Here is a 14918-nt window from a genome sequence, read left to right as displayed (position 1 = left end):
CTTCGCTTTCCTCCTCCTTTATCACGCCTGTGGTGGAATCCATTCACCAGGGTTGCCATAACTTCCGACGTACGGTGACAAGGGCATTCGCTGGCACTAAAACATGGTTTGTAGCATACGCTAAGCCTTTGTGATGGCTGTGAAGTCAGTAAAAACAACAAGGAGTCCTGTGGCACCTTAGAGACTAACAGATTTACTTGGGCATCAGCTTTCATGGGTAAAACCAACTTCATCAGATGAAGTCAGCAGTTGCTTTAGCACATGCATGTGGATGCACCTCTACCCAACCCTAAGTAGTATTTGTAAAAGGCACAACGTGCAACCTAACACAATTGCCATGGTTTCCTCTGTTCCAGGACAAATAGCTCGCAGTCTGGCATGGAGGAGCTAAAAAATGATGATGGGGCTGAGGGACCACACTCAGGCCTGGCCAAAAAGTTTGCGGGGCCCAAGGCAGCACACTGGCAATGGCCGGGCAGTTACCAGCCAGAGCAGTGAGTGAGCGGCCAGGCAGGTGGGCACCTGATAGCGTGGGGCCCTGAAGGTGCGGGACACAAGGCAATCGCCTTGCTTGCCTTGCCCTAAGGCCGGGCTTGACCACACTTAGCAGCCCCTCCCCGTGAGAGCTGCCACACAATCTCACTATGGTACAAATATGTCCTACTGAAGAAAAATAGCTACTGCAAAGATCTCCCGGTCATTTGCATAGGACAGTCACTGTGCATGAGGTTCATTCAGTCCTTGCTGACCAAAAGCACACAGACTACGGCCTGAGGCAGCAGATGGTGGCAAACCCATCTGCCCAGCTGGTCAGAGTGTTGCTGTGCATGCCGCTACAGATTTCATTAGGTGGGGCTCAGGGGTTTACATTAACATTAATGAACTCCACCTCCCAGTGAGACAGGTCATCATTATCTTTGTCTCAGAGACAGAGAAATCAAAAGACAGAGAGGCTGCTGAACTAGACCAAAGTCACTCAATACATCTGTGGCACAGCTCCCTCCCAGATGCACTAATACCCATTTCACTGGGTGGAAACACCTGGCCCTCACCTAAGACTGGGAAATCTCCTCTCATAACAGTGTGTCTGCTCAGAATGCAGCACTCTGAGGGGAAGCCTGGGAATTCACATTAGGGTCAGGTACTTGGTTAATCTATCTGTCTCTAGATCAATGGACCTTTGGGCACACAGCTAGGAGAATGCAGAAAGAAGGGCATGGGGGGAGAACATTTTCTACTGTGCTGAGAAAGGAAGGATGGCCCAGTGGTTAGAGAACTAGTCCAAGACTTGGCAGACCTCTTGTCAGGTCCCCATTCTGCCACAGACTGCCTGTGAGACCTTGGTCCAGTCACTTATGCCCGTGGCAGTCAATCCCCCCCATCTGTACAAGGGAGATAACTGCACTCAGTGTTGTTAAAGACTGTGAGATGCTACAGTAACAGGTGATATACAAGTACTATAAAAATGGGGTCCCCAGCAGACCAGAGTCCAGAGCCTTAGTGTTCAGGGGTTTCCTTCTGAGCTAGTGAACACTTTTTTCAAATAAATAAAAGGTTTGCTCCTGAACTCTCTCCGACTGACCAGTTCTTATAGGCACAGAATCCCCCACAGCATGCACTCCCACCCCAAAGATGCCACAAAGGGTCCAGTCCTGCCCAAAGACACCAAAATATGCACACCAGGGCTATGTCTACACTCGTGGCTTCTTGCGCGAGTGATATGCAAATGAGGCTAAGCGTGGAATATCGCCACGCCTCATTTGCATACCTAATAAGCCACCATTTTTTTCAGAAGAGGCTCTTGCACAAGAAGGAGCGTCTACACTGCCCCTTCTTACACAAGAAAAACCCTCCTGCACAATGCCGTTACACCTAATTCTTTTCAGGAAGAACGGCATTGCTCAAGAGGGTTTTTCTTGCACAAGAAGGGGCAGTGTAGACACTCCTTCTGGTGCAAGAGCCTCTTCTGAAAAAAATGGTGGCTCGTTAGGTATGCAAATCAGGCTCGGCAATATTCCATGCTTAGCCTCATTTGCATATTACTTGCGCAAGAAGCCGCAAGTGTAGACATAGCCCAGCTGTCCAAATGAGCACACACAACGGCACTATGGCCAACAGACCTTTTCCAAGAGCCCAGCAGTTTTGCTCCCTGAGCAGCAGCAGAACCCTCTGTAGACCTCCCCACCCCTACCCCACCCCCGTCTCTTCTACAGCGTTCAGTGGTGTTGTAGGATATGATGTTGCCACTTCCCTGGGGTAGGAGACAAGTGGGGAATTTTATACTTGTACTTTAACTTTCCCCTCTGAAGGGGTAGCATGTTTCTCGGCAACACAGCCAAAGGGGCCCTCTTGGCAAGAGAGCAGTGCCAAGGACACACTGAGAGGATGAAGGATCATGAGGGGTTTTTTTTTTAAGACAATCAATGGCAAAGGACATTTTCCTGAAACCACATGCCCACTGGTGGGCAGCATGACAGTAGAGAATGTCTTCCGGAGGGGGCAGTATTTCTCAGCCAATGCTTCTCTGCATTCAGAGCGGGAGCAGAGTGCGCTCCAGATTGGCTCATGCTGAGTTTTTTGGTTTTATGTTTTTCAGCCAGCAGCATCCTAGCCGGTATCGCAGCAAAAGGCCAGAGAAGAAAAACAAACAAACACACACACACACGGACATGTCTTCCCGGAGGAAGCTTGCTGTGTCATTTCTCATGCTGTACTCTGCCTGGGGGCTACACAGAGAACTTCAGCCCATCATGGTCACCCAATAGCACACACATTTCTGCGAGTACTTGGGACTCAGTTAAAAGTCTGCCTGTGCTCATCCACACCCAGTCAGTTGATTCACCGAATATAAACAGGCTTAAAGCACATCAAGGGTGACTAGCCACTGGGATACTTTACCATGGGGGGAGCAGGGTTTTTCTTTTGTTTTTAAGAGACCCGCTCTAACAACTGTTTGGGGACAGGTTTGTGACTTGGGCCATACAGGAGGTCAGATTAGATGATCACAATGGTCCCTCCTGGCCTTGGAACAGAATCATAGAACACTAGAACTGGAAGGGACCTCGAGAGGGCACCAAGCCCAGTCCCCTGCCCTCATGGCCGGGCCCAGCACCATCTACATCATCCCTGACAGATGCTTATCTAACCTGATCTTAAATATCTCCAGTGATAGAGACTGCACCACCTAGCCAGGCAATGTATTCCCATGCTTAGCCTCCCTGACAGCTAGGAATTTTTTCCTAACCGCCAACCTACACCTCCCTTGTTAGAATTTAAGCCCATTGGACCTCAACATGGCCTTTTTAACAATTGAGAATGACATGGCATCAGCCAAACCTAGGCACTTCTCCGATGCCAGAAGCCATACAGCGCCATGCTCATAAATCACCAAATACACCACCGCTTAGAATGCATGGAGCGTGCCTGCCTCTGGGGCTTGGGAATGGGTGTGGTATGGTCACATGACACCCTGCCACCAGTAGCAGTCTTGTCCTCTACTGTGAGGGTGCGGAAGAGGATAGAAACTCTCCTCCTCCTGCTGCAAATGCCAGCAGAGCTTCTCCCATAGCTCAACAGGCAAAGCAGCTCCCACTTTGGGCTCCAAGCACCTCCAGTTCTTGTCAGAAGCTCCAAGCACCTCCAGTTCTTGTCAGAATTCTTCATTGTGCCAGCCTGCGGCCCAAGGCGATTTTACCCCAGTGAATATTTTCAGTTTTACACACCGCACCAGGCCATGAAATCAGGCAATGAGGAAGTGCAAGGAGAGCAGTCCCATGGCCCACCACCCACTAGCACCTGCCAGGCACCCCAGGGAAAAGCTCATTCCAGACCTAACAGGGTGAAATGCATGGCCACAGCTGCAGAACTAGTCTGAGAAGCTTCCCTGCACTGAACACAGCATTTCTAAATGCATAGATGGGGGAGGGGGAATGAATGGTTCTCATTAGCATACAGATACACAAAATGATCTTTACTTCACACCTCTAATTCACCCATTGCTCTAATTCCACCACAGTGCTGGCCTAGATGCAGGAATTACTGGGAGAAACCTCCAGCCTTTGTTACATAGGAGGTATCTATGAAACCCTGGTCTTAGCATTGCTGGTCCCCCTACCTCCCATCTTGGAGTTACTTCCTGCTTCGGAGGAGTTTGTGTATACTGCTTTACAGACCAATATAAAGAGAGCGCATCACTGACATGACACCAATGATCTCATGGTCATTTCAGGCCACAAATCCCACGCCTGGTGACTGAGGCTGAGGCAGCATTTCATTTTGCAGCCAGACAGTTAAGAAACGCAGCACGTTGCCTTTACAAATCTGTATCAAAAGTCTCTTCACTTTGTGGTACTTCATTAAAGGTTGTTTTGGCATGCATCACTCTGCCCATTGTTGTTCCACATAATGGGTAAACACCCTTTGTCTCAAGGGTTATGGGGCTACAGAACAGCTCTCTGCTTCCTGCATAATAAACAATCTGTATAGAGTGCCAGGGGGATTGTAGAGATACTTTGACAGTAAGACATACAAATACGAACAGGTTTATCTAGAAGGAGCGGTGGAATTGGTCTGTCTCCTCCAAACCCTGCTGCAGCCTTCTGCTATCTTCGGAGCACTTTAAAGCCAGCTAATTGCAGCACTGTATGTTCTAGCTTGATGGGAGAGGCAGATGGACTAACAGAGACACAAATGGAAAGCTGGCTAGGAAGGTAAATAGGCGGAGAAGGGAAGACAGGCAGCAAGCTGCTAATGTTAAATTCATCTCTCCAAAGTGCTCCTGGAACTAAAAGCCAATCTCAGCCCGAACTCTAGGGCTGGAAGCCCTGCCTTGAAATGCAGCATGCCACAGTCCAGGCAGGACTGCGGTCACCTTTGGCACTTGGCTGCCCACAGAGGGAAGAGCACAGGCCCAATGAGATAGTGACACAGCCAATCTGGGGTGCAGTGACCAGGGCTCTTGGCTTCCTACTCTGCACTCCCCCCACACACATGGTCACCCAGTGGGAGCCATGAAGAGACTCCTGATCCTAGCAGCAGCAGGGGTGGAGGGGGGAGGGCACATTCCAAGGAGAAGGTGGGAGGGGGCATCCATACCTGCTTGCTGAAAAGGTGCAAAGGGGGAGGCTGGGAATGGGCTGACCTTGCTACCAGCTGCCTCAGGCTGGAGGGCCCCGCTGGGAGGACTCGGGGGGAGACCTGGAGTGGCACCTCCTGCCCCGCGGCGCGGCCAGTCCCCCAGCTTCATGCCTCACGAAGGGGTCTTGCCCCTCCCTTGCTCACCGCGCCCAGCTGCGTCGCAGGCTGCAGAGCCTCTGGCTGGACCCGCCGAACCGCGGCTGTGCCTTGGGCGATGGCTTGGCTAGTCCGGTCCCCGGGCCCCGCCTTTCCTGGTCGGGCTGGGAGCCGGGCCAGGCTGCAGCGCGCGGACGGGTCCTCGAGCCAAGCCCGACACGGCGCGCCGGGGAGCGGAGAGGGCTGGGCAGGCGGGGGGCACCTGCTGCCCGGGGAGCCGGGCTGACCTACATAACGGCACCGCCAACCAGCGCCCAGCGACCCCTCCCCGCCGTGCCCGGGCTCCCAGCTCCCGCGCAGCCAGCGCCGCACATCCGCGAACCCTCGCCCGCACCTGGCTGCGCCCTGGGGGCGCCGCGCCCCCCGGCCCTGCCCCCAGCGGGCCCGGGGCCGAATCGGGCCAGAGCAGGGGAGCTGGCGGGGGAGACGCTCCGCCCCAGCTGCCAGGCAGGAGACAGCGGCTGCCGGCCCCTCGCCCCCAGGCTGGGGCTGCGGCGCTGTCCGTGGTGCGCTCCCTGGGCTGCGGGCGCTGCCAGAGGCCCCCGCGAAGCGGCGTTTGCAAGGAGAAGCATCTGCACCGCCCCCCCCCCCCCGCAATTACCCCCCCCCCCAGGCTGACACCCCGCGGCCCCCCACTCACCGTCCTGCGAGAGGGTCCCGCTGCCCGCCGCCAGGCAGCCGAGGAGCAGCAGCAGGGTCAGCGCCGGCGGCAGCATGGTGGCTCCTGGGATGCTCCAAGGCTCAGCCCCGCGGGAAGCGAGCGAGCGTCCGGCCCCGCACCCACCCACCCACGGCCACGCGCGACAGCGGCGGCCGCTGCTATTGACTGAAGCCAGCGCCGCGGCTGCAGCAGGGGATTAAATAGAGCACGCGGAACGGACCATTTGGGCTGCCAGCGCGGGGGGAGAGGAGCATCCTTCCGAACGCTTCCCCCCCGCTCCGCCCGCTTGAAACAGCCTCGCGCGGCTCCCTGGCCGCCCTCACGGCCCCCCCCTGCTGGAGACTTGGTGTGGTCCGCATGCTCCGGTCCCCGCGGAGCGCGCTGCTGCTGCTTGCTACCGGCGGGGGCGGGGGCTGGAGTGAGCGCGGGGGGTCCGCGAGCCGGGCCGGGCCGGGTTCCGAACCCGCAGCGCCGGGCGCGGACGGTGCAATGCAGCCCTGGGGCGCGGGCGGGGCGCTGGCACCTCGCTGCGCTGCTCCCCCCACACGCCCAGCCCACCGACCAGGGAGGCTGCGTCTCCCCGGCGCTTTGTATCGCGGCAGGCAGCTGCCAGCCCCAAACCCAAACAAGCCACGCCCGCTTCCAGAACACGTTCAGCGGTGCCTCGGCGCCCGCTCCCTGCCCAGCCCGGGCTCCAGGGACCCGAGGAGCGCAGGGCGGGGCGGGGCGGGGCGGGGCGGGGCAGGGGGGGTTGTCAGGTCAAGGTGGGAAAGAGAAGCGATAGAATCCTTTTTCCCATTGGGCGTGTCAGTGATGTCTGCTGAGGAGGGATCTCGGGGGGGCGGCTGTATCCGTGTATTGGTGAGGAGGGGTCTCTGGGGGGCAGATGGTATCCATGTATTGGTGTGGAGGGGTGTCTGGGGGGCGGCTGTATCTGTGTATTGGTGTGGAGGGGTGTCTGGGGGGCGGCTGTATCTGTGTATTGGTGTGGAGGGGTGTCTGGGGGGCGGCTGTATCTGTGTATTGGTGTGGAGGGGTGTCTGGGGGGCAGCTGTATCCATTATTGGTGAGGAGAAGTTTCGGGGGGGGCACAGGTTGTATCCCTGTATTGGTGAGGAGGGGTATCTGAGGGGCAGGTGGTATCCATGTATTCGTGTGGAGGGGTGTCTGGGGGGCAGCTTTATCTGTGTATTGATGTAGAGAGGTGTCTGGGGGGCAGCTGTATCCATTATTGGTGAGGAGAAGTCTTTGGGGGGGGCACAGGCTGTATCCCTGTATTGGTGAGGAGGGATGTCTGCAGGGTAGGCTGTATTGGTAGTGTATGGTGAGGTCTCCAGCAAGTGGCATGTCTCTGATCAGTGGGATGTGGAGGGATTCTGGGTGTCATTGAGTTGGGGTATACAGGAAGCAGGATTCTCTATGCATCTATGTTTCTGTGAGTAGTGGATGTCTCCAGTACATAGGATGTCTCTGTTGGTCAGGTTGCCCATGGGATGGGTGTCTGTGGATCTCTGGGGCTTGTGTCTCCACAATTTGAAGGTTGTGTCCAGTGGGAGAGATGTGTCTGTTGGTCAGCACATCATGGAGAAGCCTTCAAGATGGAGATGTATGGTGGGGTCTGTATGTGGGAGAGAGGAGGACATGTCTCATACCTAGGCTAAAGGACCTGGGGTAACTGGGTGTGTCTCATAAAGGGGATGGGAGGTGAGGTCTGTTAAAATAATACAGTAGAATTCACAATTAAGATAAAATTGTAAAAAGTGTCTATAAGTTCCTAAAGTGTCCTAATAACCTAGCATCATAAATGTGGATGGAAAAGGTGCAATCACGAGACATAAGGACTGGATTAGTTCAAGCAAAAAGACCTACAGCCACCACTTCAAGTCTGTGTTAAGATTGTGTCTGGTAAATAATCAATGGACCAAAACTAGTGTGAGGCACGTGGGTGGACAAAATAAGGATAAGCTGGACTGTTCCAAGCAGTGCTCCCTTTGGGGGCTGTTAAAAACAAAAGGACTTTTGGGAGGAAATCAGCAGAAGCAGTAGCTGTTTGCCAACAGCCTTTGCAGTGAGTTTTATCATCATGGCAGCCACCCCCACCATCTCTTTTGACCCCAGGCCTTCGTCATCCTGAGAGATGCCCTGACCAGACAAGCCAGATAATATCACCATCTCTATCAGCTCTGAGTCTCAAATACCATTTAGAATGGGAAACTTTGTCTCCCCTCCCCCTGCTCTTCCGCAGTATCTTCTTTTCCTTCCCCTCTTTATTTATTTTCTTTCCCATCTCTCTCCTTTTTTCTTCTGTCTAATGAGAGTCTGGCTTAGCTGGGGAGGCCTATATATTTCACAATACTGCAGTAAGCCTGTTACCTGCAAGAGGCAGCTAAAATCAATGCTCTAAATGGGTTGCTGACGGTACCAGTTTGCCAGGTCTTGGAGTGGCTAATAACACCATGTTTTGGGCCTGTATTTTTTGAGCTGTGAGATTGCAAATGAGAGTCAGCACGAGAGACAGAAGCTGTCTGATCTCCTTGGCATTCACAATCTCATCCATTTTTGCACGAGGAAGAAGCAGTTATGGGGCACTATCTACACTGGGAAAATTCTCATGCCACATTGATGCAATTTTCTCGTTGCTGGTTTTTTCTCTTCCCCTTTTGTTTGTTTGGTTTGGTTTGTCTTCTAGGAAATGGGATCTGACTTTTTACTCATCTCCAACCCCTCTCAGCTAATTTCTTCTCTGTGCCACATCTTTAATAACATCTTCTAAGCAACTGTCAAATAAAGAAGTTTTTCCTTCTGATAGCTCTCTCCAGCTGAAAGGGTAGGGAACAAGGGATGCTGTTACAAGAAAGGTCCGACTTAATACTTTACATTGCAAAGGTGTTTACTGTTTTTCCTTTTCTGAATCTTTAATGAAAGGTTAAAAGGATGCTTAATGGTCTGCTTGCAATGGGGTTACACAGGCTCTTGATATGAAACGCTAAACTTCATTTAACAGTGTATAATATTGGACAACAAATAGTCCTGTGGCACCTCAGAGACCAACAACAATTATACATGTGGTATGAGCTTTTGTGGGCAAAACCCACTTCTTCAGATGAACTTGAGTCTGAGGAAATGGGTTTTGCCCCCGAACACTCATCATTCTATATATATTTTTGTTAGTCTCGAAAATGCCACAGAACTACGCATTGTTTTTAAAGTTACAGACTAACAGGGCTACCCCTCTGAGGCTTTTAATATTGGACAGTGACTGAATCATTATAACACTTTGGGTCCCAGCCGCTATTTGCCATCTATATTAATACACCAGGTTTACAGGAAGAGGAGTCTCTCTCCCAGCAGCTGTGGGAGTGGAGGTGGGTAGACAGAGCAGTGCAGGAGGGCGGGGGCTGTGTTACAGCCCTTGTGGGCACACATATGAGAGCAGCGAGGCTCTGCTATCCACACGCACAGCCCTGGAGGATCATGAAGGTTCTGTCCCCTCGCTGCAGCTCCATGGAAAGGGCTCCCAGAGCTGCCCTGGCCTCTGGACCTGCAGCTCGAGGTTGGCCCCACAAACCTTACACTGCCCCCATGGCACAGCTTGGCTTAGTGCGTGGCAAGCCTGCTGCTAGCAGCCCTTGGACAACCACACTGGCAGGACTGGGCCCTCTGTCGTGTCTGCCAGTCCGTGCCTGCCCTGCAGCAGTGGCATTCCCTGAGCTTCCAACTTGGCGGTGCCCCCCAATCTCTGTGCCACCCCCACAGTGTGCAGTGCCTTGTGCATTACTGCTCTGCCATGTGCCAGTCCCATACTGACACAGTGCCTGCCCATTTGGGACTCCTATGTCACCCATGCTCCCTCTGGGACTCTCTGCCCCTCATCCATGCCCCCCACTCTCCTAACCATGCCCCTTTCCCCTGTCAGTGATTCCCTCTGCCCTGTGCATGCTCCCCCTATTTGTAAGACTCTGCCACTAGGAATGCTCTCCCTCCCCCATTGATGCTCCCATTCCCCTTCTATGATCTCCTCTTGCCTATCTGTGAACCCCTCCCCTGTATGCATGCTCCTCTCTGCATGTTCCTCCCCCCATTTGTGTTATTTCCATGCCTCCAGTCCTCCCCCGTGCTTAGTACGCTACCCTTACTTCTCTGCTGCTGCTGCTGCTGCTGCTGGGTGTCTGGAGAGAGGCAGCTGCTGGCTGGGCACCCAGCTCCGAGGGCAGCATGGCCACCAGCCAGCACCGCAGAAGTAAGGGTGTCAATGCCATATCCTGACACTTTTACTTCCTTGTAGACCTTTGCATGGGGAGGAGTGACTAAGGGTATGTCTACACTACAGCGCTAATTCGAACTAACTTAGTTCGAATTAGTTAATTCGAACTAAGCTAATCCGAACTAACGCATCCAGACTAAAAAACTAGTTTGAATTAGCATTTTGCTAATTCGAACTAGCACGTCCACATTAAGTGGACCCTGAACCGGGCTTAAGGATGGCCGGAAGCAGTGCCGGCAGGGCATCAGATGAGGACTTAGAGCGTGGAGCTGCTGCCTCAGGCTAGCCGAGGGCTGTGCTTAAAGGGACCCGACCCCCACCCTGGACAGACAGTTCTCAGGGGTGCCCCGCTTGCAAAGCAGTCCTGGCTTGGAGTGCCCTGAGTGCCCACACTGGGCACATCACAGCACTCGGCCATCAGACCGGCTGCACTTGCTGCAGGCTGCCATCTGGGGAGAGGGGGCAATTCGGGGGCTGCAGGAGAGCTTCCATCCCCAGAAGCCCGCAGAGCCAGCCCAGTCCTCCCCATCGGGGGCTCGTACCCCATTCCTCCCTCACCTCCTTCCACTTACCCTTCCCTAGCCCCCCTTCCTGATGTACAAAATAAAGAAAACATGTGGTCAAAAATAGAATCTCTCTTTATTGAACAAAACTCGGGGAGACTGGGAAAAGGAGGTGGGAGAGGGGAAGAGAGAGGGTGGGAGAGGGGAGGGCAACTAAAATGATCAGAGGTTTGGAAGAGGTCCCATATGAAGAGAGGCTAAAGAGACTGGGACTTTTCAGCTTAGAAAAGAGGAGACTGAGGGGGGATAGGATAGAGGTCTATAAAAGCATGAGTGGTGTGGAGAGGGTGCATCAAGAAAAGTTCTTCATAAGTTCCCATAATAGAAGGACTAGAAGGAAAGGACCAAAGGAAAGTAATGGGTAGCAGGCTTCAAACTAGTAACAGAAAGTTCTTCTTCACAAAGCAAAGAGTCAACCTATGGAACTCCTTGCTGCAGGAGGCTGTGAAGGCTACAACTAGAACAGAGTTTAAAGAGAAGTGAGATCAAGTCATGGAGGTTGGGTCCATGGAGTGCTATTAGCCAGGGGGTAGGAGTGGTGTCCCTGCCCAAAGTTTGTGGAAGGCTGGAGAGGGATGGCACAAGACAAATGGCTTGGTCACTGTCTTCAGTCCATCCCCTCCAGGGTCCCTAGGGTTGGCCGCTGTTGGCAGACAGGCTACTGGGCTAGATGGACCTTTGGTCTGACCCAGGACGGCCATTGTAAGCTCAGGGTCGGGGGTCTCAGTGGACCACCTTGATTTTCATGCACACCTGCTCCTGGGTGGCCAGGCTGGCAGCTCTCCTGCTGTAGACGGCCACTTTCCTGTGCCTAGTGCGGAGGTCGTGGATGAGGTCCACGATGTCTGCACTAGACCAGGCAGGCGCCTGCCTCTTGTGGTCCCAGGCAAGCTCCCGGGAGCCGCCAGCCTGGTCCCGGGAAGAGGGGGAGGGCTGGGGGGCATCGGGTGGCTGGCTCGAGCCGTGCCAGGTGCAGGGTCTGCTAGCTGGGTGCTGGCAGGCTTGCACCTGGCACGGGCATCGTAGCCAGCCCGTGCCCCTTTAAGGGGTCCGGGGCTGGGAGGGGGGCAGAAGAGTTTCCCTGGTGTTGGCCAGAGTGGCCACCAGGGAAAGCTGGGGAGGGCTAGCCTCCCACTAGTTCAAATTAAGGGGCTACACACCCCTTAATTCAAACTAGTAAGTTCGAACTAGGCTTAGTCCTCGTAGTATGAGGTTTACCTAGTTCGAACTAAGTGCTCCGCAAGTTCGAATGAAGTTCGAACTAGCGGAGCGCTAGGGTAGCGCCTATCAAAGTTAATTTGAACTAACATCCGTTAGTTCGAATTAACTTTGTAGTGTAGACATACCCTAAGGGAAAAAATTTGGGGGGGGGCTGTAGCCCCCAGAAATCCCACCCCCATTTTCTGCTCTCTCCTAGGGAGGTGGGGTCTTAGCACAGGGGTGTTTTTCTCGCAGTGGGTTCCTAGACGTGGGATCTCTCTGTGGTGGGCTGGGTGTTGTGTCTCTGTGAGTGGGGTGGGAAACCTGGCTTTATGCGAGGGACTCCACACAAAGGATTTTTCTTTGGGTTATTGGCTACATTTTGGAGCATTTGGCCCCAGCTCAGCTCAGCCCACCCTCAGCCAGGCCAGACCACTGGGAAAGTACTTAACTCCATGTCCCCGCCCACTATGAGTGCTTCCCCTCCACCTCGCCTCGCAGGGATGCTTTCACACCACGAAAAGGCTCTCCCACAGGCCACTTCCCCTGGCAACGGTGCAGGCATACCTGTGGATGCAGCACCCCCCGCAGTCACGTGGGAGCCCTGGCTTTCAGGCGCTGACTCAGCCTGAAAGAGGCGGGTTGCCTCTGGGGGCAGCAGGTAGAGAGAGATCTTTAGAACTCAGCAGGTGCTTAGGCAAACCTCACCACAACAAATCCCTGTGATTCAGCCTGCGAGCATCTGCCATTGCTGGGGAAAGAACATAACAAACAACAATAAATGGCTCTGGAGCCTCCAGCGCACAAACCGTGCTGTCCCTACCCCAGGCGAACCACGGGCACGGATGCAGAAACACACTTTTACATCAGCGCCTGAGGAAGGATCCAACCTCTGGGTTTCCCCGAGCTCAGCAAAGCCAGACACCCAGGAGCAAAGTCACCATAGGAAGCTGCTTTGTTCTGCTCTTGCCCCACCTTGCTTCCCCACACCGCTGCAAAGGCTCAGGTTGTGCCAGGAGGGGAGTGGCCCCTGTCCTGCACTCTAGGCCCAGCACTCTGCACAGCTCTCCCCCTTGGGCAAGAGATTCTGGCCAGACTGCGACTTCCCGCTGGTGGGAATGGCTGCCCAAGGTGTGGTGCCATGAAGGATCGGGTCCTCTCATCTCTGCTGTTTGACTAAGGGTGCACAGTCCCGGTGACAGCCATTCCAGGGCAGAATAGTGAATGGGCCCCCATGCACATACAAACCGCACCTGCATGGATGCAGTCTACCAGGCTAGTACTCAGTGAGTTGTCAGCTGCGCTTTTCCAGCACAGCTAGAGTTTTCAAATCCCACCCGGTAGGCTTGCCAGCAATTTAATCAGGCAAAGCCAAAGAACTTTGCCCTGAACCCTGCCCCGCCCCTTTCCTGAGGCCACACCCCTGGCCTGCCTCTTTTCCAAGGTTCCATCCCATTCATTCCATCCCCCTTTCCCTCCCTAACTCATTCTTCCCCATCCTCATTCATTTTTATCAGTCTGGGGTGTGGGGTTGGGGTGAAGGAGGGAGTGTTGGGGAGCAGACTCTGAGGGGGTATGTCTACACTACCACCCTAGTTCGAACTAGGGTGGTAATGTAGGCAACCGGAGGAGTAACGGTGTAGCCGCGCGGCACGGAGTCCGCACTAGCGGACATTTAAAAATGGCGGCGCCCGGCTTTATGCAAATGGCTTTATGGGAAATTCAAATCCCGGGCTTCATTTGCAACTCCGGTTGCCTACATTACCACCCTAGTTCGAACTAGGGGGGTAGTGTAGACATACCCAAAGGGAGTTTGGGTGTGGGAGGGGGAACAGGCTGGGGTTATGGGAGGGAGCTGGAGTGCAGGAGGGAGTTTGGGTGTGAGAGGGGGAGCAGGCTGGGGTTGGGAGAGGGAGTTGGAGTGCAGGAGGGAGATTGGGTGTGGGAGGGGGAACAGGCTGGGGTTATGGGAGGGAGCTGGAGTGCAGGAGGGAGTTTGGGTGTGAGAGGGGGAGCAGGCTGGGGTTGTGGGAGGGAGTTGAGTGCAGGAGGGAGTGCAAGGTGCAGGCTGTGGGAGGGAGTTTGGGTGCCACTCCATTCACATGCTCTGGCTGTGGCATGGAGTTGGGGTGCAGGAGAAGGTCAGGGGGCCAGTGCTTACCTTGGGCAGCTCTAGAAAGCAGCCAGAAGACCCCTCTGGCAGCAGTTCTGGGGAGAGGGGGGTTGGGGAGTCTCTGCACACCTATGCCTTTAAGTACTTCCCCCATGGTTCCCATTGGCCACAGCTCTTGCACAATGGGAGCTGTGGAGTCAGTGCTTGGGGACACCCTCCCACCAGAGATCACAGGGACATGCTAGCTGCTTCTGGGAGTGGTGCAGAGTGAAGGTGGACAGGAAGCCTGCCATAGCCCTGTTGTGCTACTGGCAGTGGGGGGCCCCCAGGTCCTTCTAAATTGCCTGGGCCCCTGGGCAAAGCCCCATTTGCCCCTGCACTGGTGAGCCCGAGAATGCAGGAAATAAAATTGTGAGTCTAATTCTTCTGCTTACACTAGCTTTGCATGTGTGTGTCTCCATCACTTTACGAACATAAGGCTTTGCCAGACTTCAGGGCCATCTCATCCGTGTCCTATCTCTGGGTATGTCTACAGCACTAATTTGAACTAAGCTAATTCGAATTAGTTAATTCGAACTAAGCTAATTCGAATTAGTGCATCTAGACTTAAAAACTAATTCGAATTAGCGTTTTGCTAATTTGAAGTAGTGCATCCACAATGATTGGATGCTGGGTCACATTTAAGGGCAGCTGAAACTGGTTCCAGCAGGGCATCGGGTCAGTAGTTGCTTTGTGTGGCTGCTGTCTGAGGCTATCTGAGGCTCGTGCTTAAAGGGACCCCCCTGGACAGCCGGTTCTCAGCTTTTCCGCTTGCTTGCCTACCTC

General features: G+C 54.1%; 1 protein-coding gene across 2 annotated transcripts in view; it reads right to left on the bottom strand.

The window, feature by feature from the left end:
• Window positions 1-6088, bottom strand: part of CADM3 (cell adhesion molecule 3) — a 125737-nt gene extending 119649 nt beyond the window's left edge. For both annotated transcript variants that reach the window (XM_075907116.1, XM_075907118.1), the window contains exon 1: window positions 5933-6088. In XM_075907116.1, coding sequence (XP_075763231.1) covers window positions 5933-6008 — 76 coding nt within the window. In that variant the 5' untranslated portion in view covers window positions 6009-6088. The remainder of the gene's footprint in view (window positions 1-5932) is intronic.
• Between the last annotated feature and the right edge of the window lie 8830 nt (window positions 6089-14918).

The sequence above is a fragment of the Pelodiscus sinensis genome, chromosome 24 (genome assembly GCF_049634645.1).
Source record: "Pelodiscus sinensis isolate JC-2024 chromosome 24, ASM4963464v1, whole genome shotgun sequence".
Classification (NCBI taxonomy): domain Eukaryota; kingdom Metazoa; phylum Chordata; order Testudines; family Trionychidae; genus Pelodiscus; species Pelodiscus sinensis.
Note: the sequence above shows the minus strand (reverse complement) of the source record. Positions and strands in the feature narration are given on the sequence as shown.